This window comes from Arachis ipaensis, chromosome B9 (assembly GCF_059453495.1).
Source record: "Arachis ipaensis isolate K30076 ecotype BB chromosome B9, ASM5945349v1, whole genome shotgun sequence".
Classification (NCBI taxonomy): domain Eukaryota; kingdom Viridiplantae; phylum Streptophyta; class Magnoliopsida; order Fabales; family Fabaceae; genus Arachis; species Arachis ipaensis.
Genome location: NC_142444.1, coordinates 38,004,923 through 38,015,174, shown reverse-complemented (window position 1 = coordinate 38,015,174; position 10,252 = coordinate 38,004,923). Strand labels below are relative to the sequence as shown.

At 34.5% G+C, this 10,252-nt stretch overlaps 2 protein-coding genes across 2 annotated transcripts; both read right to left on the bottom strand.

Annotated features, from left to right (window-relative positions):
* Positions 1-990: 990 nt before the first annotated feature.
* On the bottom strand, positions 991-2,291 carry LOC148544343 (uncharacterized). The gene is made up of 5 exons (XM_088498915.1): positions 2,142-2,291; positions 1,784-2,054; positions 1,613-1,712; positions 1,397-1,521; positions 991-1,301 (listed from the first exon to the last, which is right to left on the bottom strand). The coding sequence occupies exons 1-5, from the start codon at positions 2,289-2,291 to the stop codon at positions 991-993; spliced, it is 957 nt and encodes a 318-aa protein (XP_088355041.1).
* A 3,768-nt stretch (positions 2,292-6,059) lies between these two features.
* On the bottom strand, positions 6,060-6,776 carry LOC107615392 (uncharacterized). The gene has a single exon (XM_016317456.1). The coding sequence runs from the start codon at positions 6,774-6,776 to the stop codon at positions 6,060-6,062; it is 717 nt and encodes a 238-aa protein (XP_016172942.1).
* Positions 6,777-10,252: the final 3,476 nt, after the last annotated feature.

Sequence of the window (10,252 nt, the reverse complement as noted above, 5' to 3'; positions counted from 1 at the left end):
GGCTTATTTTAAAAAAAATTTATACGGTTTCAAATTTTGTTATTTTCATTTTTTTATTATTTTTTTCATTTATTTTGGCTAATATTGGATATAAAAGTTATCACAAAATTGTGTGTATTGACTTTGTTTTATGTTCAATATGTTACGGCAAAAATTATTGGCTAATTGTAGAATAGATGCATGAATTTAAGTTTTCTAAAAACAAAGAAGAATATAGTAGAATGAAAGGATAGTTACATATTTGTTCTTATAGAAATATATATTAACAAATACAGAAAAGACAAAAACATTCCTGAAAAAGAGCATTTTTTCAAAAGCCAAAATTCTGGAGAAAGTCTAAAAATTTTTTTTTTTAAATTTCACACTTTATTTATATTATGTCTTATTACTCTGTGTTCAAATCGATCAAAAGACCATTATATATGTTACATACAATATTAGTATTCAATCCAATATTTTAAGCAAAGCAGTTACACCATCCAAAAACTATTATTATCCGCGCGTATGAGCGGGGGCTTCTGCTAGTTATTGATAATAGATAACCATTGTCAAATTAGTATTATGGATAATTAAGGTGGCATATCTTAATGAATTCACAGAAAAATATGTAAACATTAATATATTGAGTTGAATATGTAAATCTGATTTCAGCGTTAAATTAAGTGTAGACAAAGGGGTACATATAGAAAGTTAACTATATATACTACCTTCTACAACCATTACTACTACTTTAATATCAAAGATAAAAGGATAAAAAATCCTGTAAACCCTAAACCTTCAAGTTGTTACAAAATTTAGAAGAGTGCATAACATTGATTAACAAACTAACATTGATAACTCTTTCAAAATCAAAATGAACCCAATAGACAATTATATTGAAACACAAGGGATCTAACTACAAATATTCTACCCTATTGTCTAAATAACCAAACTAAACAAAATAAATTGCATTTAAAACTCTGAAAAATCAACTAAATTGATCATAGAACTCTAAATCATGTATAACCCATCTGAATGCATTGTAATTGTTTTCACATTAACATGTTCCTGCCATGTGCGGTAAACCAAATGCTCCTTTCTTGATTCCATGTATTTTAGCCTCGAAATCAGGAAGTTTGTGCACACAGCATCATTTGCACTTCCTGACCTGCCCCTGCACTCCATGACTGTTATGATGTCATTACCTACGAACAATGAAGGAGTGTATGGGATCCCAAGACCAGAAATATCGAAATTCTCCTCGAGATCGGAATTGATGTGTAGCTTAGAAATGTCGAAATGACTCTGTACTGAGGTTTTCTCTGTTTTTATAAAGCTGATAGTGAGAAAACTTCTGACATCACTTAATGTGTAAATTGAATTTATATACTACAGGACAAAGGGTCTGGATTCATACCATTCCATCTAATCGATCGGAAGAACTGTAGGATCACTATCAATGGCTCAACTCTTCCATCATCTAGGTATGGTAGTATTTGATCAACCATGTTCCCGAACAACACACACCCAATACGATAATTACTGCAAATCAGTGTGATTAAACAGGTTTAACCATTATTATCATTATAACACAACCTATATTGTGTCACTATAATTCACGAACACAACTTACTCAAGGTCTTCAACCAAAATAGATAGACGCTTCGTTTCCTTCCCTTTGCTTGTGATGAGTTCCCTGTGATTCTCCTTTCCAACCACTTCACCCATAATATCTGCGATAAGAAACTTATTGTGAGGTAGTTATGAGTTATACACTAAGGAAGTGAAAATATATTCGCCTCACCTACTAATTGAGAGTCGTCGATCCTGTCAGCATTCAACAACTTTGGAATTTGCGTTAACCGAAATGCTTGAAGTGGGAAAGTTGGATTCTCCACCAGGACCACCACAGTTCGATGAGAGAAGTTTAAGGTCCACCGATTCATAGTTGTCTTGGTTTTGTCCCTCTTGTCTACAACAATGAAATTTGACATCTTATACATCTTGAACTCATGAATGTTATCATTCCATTTACGTACCAACGCCTTAGGGACCGAAGCTTGGATCCTCCCTACCTGTAAGATAGTAAAATATAGTTCAGTTTGGAATGCATGTGTAAATGTATAAGACCATGTAATTTATGTTCTATTAATATTACTTGCCTGACTATCTTGAAGAACCATTTCTATGCTATTGATCTCCTTAGGATTGTAGCGGCTAGGAGCTTCCCACAAACGAACAACATAGACCAAGAAGTTCCATGCAAGCTTTTTTGGACTGACATCCATTAACATATCAAACAATTTAGCCATGGTTAGTTTGGTAAAGGGAAAATGACTACAATCAGCTAGCCTTTGACACTTCTTCAAATCGGAAGAAGTGATGTGTAAAAAGATGGAGGTATGAACATTAAATGCATGCTCCTTTATATAGTGAAGTTTGAATCTCAAAGACATGAAATGCCTGTCTTTGTCATGCTAATAACTATTGTTTTTTATTCATTTCAAATCCAATGCATATGAGATTACATATTTTGGTGTCGGCCACGCGTCGATCACTCGGTGCACCACTTGTCAATTGAATAATGAGCTACTATTCTCCTATAATAATATATAGATATAGATATAAATGAAACTTGCATCAACTCTTCAGCAACTCTAATTCTCTTTCAAAGGCTAATCAACTCTATTTCTATTTCATCAGTGGCTCGTAGTATGGTACCCTTTTCATAACACTTACCTATAACAAAGCTCGCTACAATCTATGTGTGATCAAATGATAGAAGCACACCACATGTTCGATGAAATTTTATTAAAGAACTCATTTACGTGGAACACAATGATAAGAGCCTACATTTGTAATATTATTTTATCAAGGTTTATATTGTGTAAATGTATTTTATATATGTATCTTTTCGGTATCTTTTAGCAATTTTAAGGAAAGAAGAAAACGATGGAGAAGTAAGGGAAATACAGAAGAAGAAAATATTTTTGTGAAGCACAGCCTTAGATAATAGGCCACTATAATATAAGTTCTCTCCAAAAAATATTTCGTAGCTAAATAAATTTAGCCTTAGACAAAGATATCATTTTTACTCAATTTTAGCTACATTTTTTTAGGGTAATTCTATATCAAATTTAATCATAGAGTTGTTACTAAATACTTTTTAAATTCATGTCTTACAAAATTGGAAAAGTTTAACTAGCAATATAAATATTTGACACATATATCATTGGACTTCAAAATCAAAGAGGACACATAAGGCACGTTCTATATTTTATAATCATTGTTTATTTATTTTTTATATTTACTAATGCTTAATTAAACTAAAATATTGTTCATAAAAAATTACATTCGTGCTTATTTCAATGTGATACCTAAAACTAGGATGGTGAAAATGGGCCTGAATGTCAAGGTCTAAAGGCCTTTGAGAGAGCTTCTTTGTTCTTGTCTAAATGGTGGTGGAGGTACCTCATACCTACAAAAAATTTCGATGCATAAGTTAATAGAAATTTTATCTGTGTGAGTTGGATAAAAACAATTACCTAACTGGATATTTACAAATTGAAAGATAATACTTCGTCATTCATTAAAGATAACTTCAGATAATAATAGACCCTTACTCTCTTTATAGTGTGAAAAGTTATGCCATTGTTGAGGTGGTTATCACCTCATCTTAATAGTGACAACCAAAGTAGTGGGGAGAGCTTTTGGCTTGCTTCTCAAGTTGGGTCTATGGCCGGATTGCGGGATCTGGACTTAAGCAACTCGACCCACTTAATCTTGTTCAAGGGAGTGAGTCCTCTTGCAAATCAGACTAAGTCATGGAAAAGGAGATCAATCCACTTTTCAGGTGCTGGTTGGATGGGTTGGATTGGGCACTCTTATGTCGAGGTATGAATAGTGTAATTTATGGCACACATATTTTTGTTTGGACTCTTACTTCAAACCAAACTATTTTTCATAGAGAAAAAGTATAGATATCACAAAATTTTTAATGATGTATGCTTTTGACCTGTTATTCACCTTGTTTATCTTGGATAGAAAGAGAGAACACATTATTATAATCTAGAGTATTTTAAATGCATTGAATTCTAAAAAGATTTTTCAAAGTCTTATGGTGGTTTGTTAAGTTTTTACATTAGTTCTAAGTTCTTCTCTCTTCTTATATAATAGTTATTTGGTTGGCTTTGGATTTTGTAATATTTTTGGCCTTTTTATTTCATTTTGTAGTCATAAAAAATATCATTTATGTGACTTTTGTAATAGAAGATATTCATAGAGTAAAATTGAATTGTTTGATTATCAACACTTGTTAGAAAATGATATTAAAAAGTGTTTTGATATTTTAAAGACAAAGTTTTTCAATATTTAAAAAAATTATTATTTTTATCCGTAATAATATTACGGGAATATAAATCTTTTAAAATTACGTCGGTCCTGATATTATAGATTATGGCACACAAAAAATTTATAGTATTAAACTACTTTTACAAAAAGGTCGAAAGGGACAAAAGTCCCTATCGGCTAAGAAAATCAGGGTCTCTGTAGATAAAAAAATTAAATAATAAATTTTTTAGTTATTATTTTCATATGAAAGAGTTTAATTTTATATTAATAATTAATTTTAACATTCATTATCTTAAATTTGAAAGAATTTAATAGGGTAAAAAACATAAATAAGCCATGGGGAGATTAATTTGACATGAATCAGCCAAATAGAAAATTGATTCACGAATCAACCATTGCATAAATTCATGTAGTTCGAATCAGCATATATCGAACTTGATATGAATGTAATTCGAAACAAGTTAGTTCGAATTACATGCACATGTGAATAAAGAATAGTTCGAATCGTTGCAATTCAAATTACATGCACACGTGAATAAAGCATAATTCGAATCGATGCAATTTGAATTACAGGTGGTTAAATCGATACAAGCTAATTCGAATTAGCTTGAGCACGAAACCCTACATAATTTGAACCTACCCGATTCGAATTACTCTTGTTTTGCCACTAGTAGTAATTCGAATTGACCTGTTTCGAATTACACTAGTTTTGGCTATAAAAGGAGTTCGAATCTACCACATTCGAATCACTTCCCCACTCTCAGACCCCACCAAATTCCAGAGAAAACGACCCAGATTCACTCCGACAAAGGCTCGAGCAGACTATTTAGCTGATGGGGGACGATCCAGGTAGACTATATCGGTTAGATGGAGTGGCTCATATTGCCAGGGTCATTAACGACGAGGTTAGTAGTTAATTTTTTTAGCTGGTGGTTTATATTTGTGGTTCTGCATGTGGTTTGTGTTGGCGGTATTGCATGTGGTTTATTGAAGTGGTTTTATTTGCAGTTTTGTTGACGGTTTATGTTAGTGGTTTACGTTAGTGGTTTTGCATGTGGTATTGTTAGTGGCTTTTGTTTAGTAGTTTTGCATGTGGGATTCTTAGTGTCTTTGGATGTGGTTTATGTTAGTGGTTTACGTTAGCGGTTTCTGTTAGTGGTTTTGGTTAGTGGTATTACGTGCGGTTGATTTTAGTGGTTTTGTAGATAAGTTTTGTTGATGGTTTATGTTAGCGGTTTATGTTAGTGGTTTTTTGGTGGTATTGGAAGTGGTTTTGTATGCGATTTATGTTAGTGGTTTCGCATGTGTTTTTTGTAAGTGGATTTGCACGTGGTTTATGTATGCGGTTTATGTTACCGGTTTATGCATGCGGTTTTGGTAGTGGTTTATTATATTGCTTTTGTTTGTGGTTTTTGTCAGTGGTTTCCATAAGTGGTTTATGTTGTTAGTTGTTTTTGTTAGTGGTTTTGGTTTTGTAAGTGGTTATAATTAAGCCGTGAGTAGGCACAGCATGCCAGTGTGTGCGGACACGGAAAATGAAGTGCCTGAAAGTATCCGCAGTCACATGTCTGAGATCCAAGTGAGACCCTGTAGCTACCCAGTGAGAACGAACCAGTCAGAGTCATCTCTGCGACGATGAACTCCGAGTTATCCCTATCGTACAAAGTCACGGTGAAGCACCTCGCTGTCTTCAAGTTGGCCTCGATATACTTCACCAAGTGTTGATTGAATTATTGTCTAGTACCCAGCTGGGCCTCATCCTCTCTCCCTTTGCGGATAAATAGTTCGGCCAACCTTCCGTATGTTGCCTTCACCAACTTACATATTGAGTTCACACACTCAGAGATATTTGTCGTCATGTGTCCGAATCTCCGGCCCTTATCACAATGTTGTGTCCACAATGAATACTCAATCCGGTTCGCCCAGTCACACATCACAGGGTCTTCAGACCGCAGAATATCAAACCAGTAATCGAACTCTACCTCGGTCTTAGCATACGCTGCGTTCATAAGAAGCCTCCTTGCGTCTTTGCCCTTGAAGGTTAGGGTAAAATTTGCTGCTACATGTCGAATGCAGAATGCACGGTATGCAGCTAGAGGTAGCCATCCTCCGTCGGGAGCCTCAAGCGCGGCCTTGATGCCGTTATGCCTGTCCGATATAACCAGCAAACCCGGCTGCGGTGTCACGTGTTGACGCAGGTGGGAGAGAAAGAAGGACCAGGACTCAGCATTCTCACCCTCGACTAGTGCGAATGCAACAGGGAGTATGTTGGAGTTCCTGTCATGTGCAATCGCGACAAGCAACGTTCTCCCATACTTGCAATGACGGAATGCCTCGATACACGGTGGAAACGTCCAGAACAGTCTGTGAAAATAAACTTGAGACTCGTCCAGCTGTCCCCCAACTCGAACAGGGCTCGTCCTAAGGACTGCAATAGTATCAGGCATCGTCAACTGAACTCCTAACACCCACCTAGGGAGCTCGTTATACGACTCATCCCAGTCACCATAGATGAGGGCAACAGCCTTCTGCTTCACCAACCAGACCCTCCTGTACGTCGGCCTAAACCCAAAGTGTGCGGCCGTGGCATTTAGGAGCACCTTGATGCTAACGGATGCATCAGCCCTAACCATTAGCATAATGAATGCCGAGATCACATGATAATCCAAACTCCTGTGGTCACTGGAGATGGAGGTCGTGAGACACGTATGCAGTCCATTGTACCGTTTGACCTCCCAAATGTCCTTGCGCTGCCGGAGACTCAGCTGAATCAACCATGTCCACCCATTCCCGAACTCAGAACACTTGCCCAGATATCGGCGATAGTTTGACTCCACTACCTTGTACTGTACCCCTCGGCGGATGCTGTAAGTCTTAATACTTAACAGGGTCTTATCTTTATCCTAAAATTGCTGACCAACTTGAAACTCTGTCAGACCTGCAGACCCTTCCGCATCTCTAGCGCCAAATCCAGCAGGCTGCCCAGGAACCCTTCCTGCCTCATGGCATCCAAGTCCAAAGATGAAAAATATGGAGGGTACTGCTGTGTGGCAGAGCTAGAACCACCTCCCGCCGATGCAGCACACTATAAAGAGGTCGGCATAAATTCTCCTGTTCCAACCTCGTCGCCTACACTCCCGTTGAGATCAACAGCGAACGAAGGGGAGGCGACAGGCTGGACGGGTGGCTCGTACACAGGGACGGAGGAAGAAGCAACGGCAGGTCTGGAGCTAGAACCGGCTACCGTGCCTAAAGTGGGGGTATTCTGGTTCGAACCTCCCGAGCTGGATACCACATCAACCAACTTTACCAACAGCTCTGGTGTCCTCACTTCGGGAAACTGCCGGTGACAATGAAACATGACCTGCAAGTCCTCATCACTCCCGATCGTGAAACAATCATACTTCACGGTTTCTTGGAGCACCGTGATTGGAATGCGATAGAAAAACTTCTTAACCCGTTTCACACCTTCCAGACCAAGTTTCACCAGTACAGAGTTAACAAGGTCATCATAGCTCGTCGTAGGCCTCACAAAAATACTGAGAGGATCATTATCAGTGAACTTCACACCGGAACGTGTTTTCCTCTTAATCAAACCTCTGTGGTGAACCAACGCTACAAAACTCTCCTCACTAGCCATTTTCTCCCTCTAATGAGAGCAACTCACTTTCACACCATATATATACAGGTCTGGTCCTCACTAATTCGAACTAGCCTAGTTTGAATTGTATATGGTGTAATTTGAATCAGCATCTTTCGAATTACATAGGACTTGGTATTTGTGAGTAAATCGAATCAGCCTAGTTCGAATTACTGTTAGTGTGTAATTCGAACTAGGTGAATTCGAATTACATGTTTTGGGTGACTCCTCATAATTTGAATCAACATGATTCGAATTATATATAAATGAAGTTCGAGCTTAGCTGATTCGAACTACATATTAATGTGTTTTGGTTGATTGATGAAGCTGAATTCGGATTGGCTTAATCATGTAAATTTGTGCTCTCCTTGGCTTATTTAGGTTTTTTACCCAATTTAATATGTATATTTTATATTTCATTGGTGTTAATAAGTCTGATGCACACATAATAATTAATTTTGATGTTTTCTATTTAAAAATAATATTTTTCTCTGTATGTATAAAAATATAATTAGATATTAGCATAAAATAAATTTATATTGATAATTATAAAATTAACTCAAATTTTACTTTTTTAAAATGATTGAATCTTGATTCTAACTTTTGATCACAATATTAGTATTTTTTTAAAATTATATGTAATAAATATTTGAATAAAAAGAAGTAAATATATATATATATATATATATTAGAAAGATAAGCAGTAAAATTTAAAACTAAATAAAAAAGTATGCATATAATAATATTTTTTATTTAAACTATATTATATTGTTAATTTTATTTTTGTAGAATAGAAAGGTAGAGAAAAATAGAGAATGCGAGAAAAGAAAGAGAAAGATAAAGAAGAAGAATGAGAGAGAGAGTTTGTTAATTTTGGAAGTTAAGAAAGAATTTTATTTTAATTGTAATAAAAAAATATCTGGTCACACATACATTTTGATTTGTCAAACTACTAATATAAAATATAAATTATATAGAATGAGAAGGATAGAAAGAAATAGAAAAGAGAGAGGTAGATAAGAGAATGTAAGAAGGAGGAGATTTATTAATTTTGGAGAGAAATATTTTCTCTAAATTTTAATAAGAGAGCGTCATGTATTATAATTTAGTTATTAAATTAGTTAGTAATATATAAATATAATATATAATATAGCTATATTTTAATTTTAATTTTAATTTAATTTGAATGCTATTAGAGAATGCCATGCTGTATATTTTGATTGTCAAATTTGTAATTAGTCAATGATAATAATATATAAGAGAGATAGAGTGAGTGAACGAATGAGAGAGATAGAACAACAGAGAGAGAAGATGAGAGAACTCTTTAATATTGGAGGGAAAATTTTGATTTGAATTGCAACGAAGGAATGACATGTGACACATTTTGGTTGTAAAATTAGTAATATATAATAAAGTAAAAAGGATATTATATAAAATATAATATAAAATATAAATTATAAATTATAAATTATATATAGAGTGGGAAAGATAGAGATAAATAAAAGAGAAAGAGAGAGAGAAGTAGATAAGAGAATGCAAGAAGGAGGAGGTTTATTAATTTTGAAGAGAAATGTTTTTTTCTAAATTTTAATAAGAGAGTGTCATGTAACACATTTTAGTTATTAAATTAGTTAGTAATATATAAATATAATATATAATATAACTATATTTTAATTTTAATTTTAATTTTAGTTTAATTTGAATACGATTAGAGAATGCCATGTTGTATATTTTGATTATCAAATTTGTAATTAGTTATTGATAATGATATATAAGAGAGATAGAGTGAGGGAAGGAATGTGAGAGATAGAGTAATGGAGAGAGATTCTTTAATTTTAGCGGAAAAAATTTAATTTCAATTGTAATGAGAAAATGACATATGGCATATTTTGGTTGTAAAATTAGTAATATATAATAGAATAATAGATATATAAATATAATATATAATATAACTATATTTTAATTTTAATATTTTAATTTTAATTTAATTTGAATGTAATTAGAGAATGCCATGTTGAATATTGTGATTGTTAAATTTATAATTAATCATTGATAATGAAAATGAATAATGATATGTAAGAGTAGGGATGGTAAAACTCCCTGAGACGCAGGGATCCTTACGGGGACTGCCCCGAATGGGGATCCGACTATGGGAAATTTTTTCCGTGGGATGGGACGGGAGACAAAATTCTCCCGAGGCAGGCGCGGAGACCCGAGCGGGGATCCCCGCCCCATCCCCGCTAATCCCCGAAATTCATAAATTTACTAAATTGTCCTTAATAG

Excerpts from the sequence above, each read along its gene's own strand:
- LOC148544343 (XM_088498915.1), bottom strand. The coding sequence starts at position 2,291 with ATGGCTAAATTGTTTGATATGTTAATGGATGTCAGTCCAAAAAAGCTT. Across the intron at positions 2,055-2,141 it reads TGGTTCTTCAAGATAGTCAG|GTAGGGAGGATCCAAGCTTC; the intron begins GCAAGTAATATT and ends ACTATCTTACAG. Across the intron at positions 1,713-1,783 it reads CGACGACTCTCAATTAGTAG|ATATTATGGGTGAAGTGGTT; the intron begins GTGAGGCGAATA and ends TTCTTATCGCAG.
- LOC107615392 (XM_016317456.1), bottom strand. The coding sequence starts at position 6,776 with ATGCCTGATACTATTGCAGTCCTTAGGACGAGCCCTGTTCGAGTTGGG.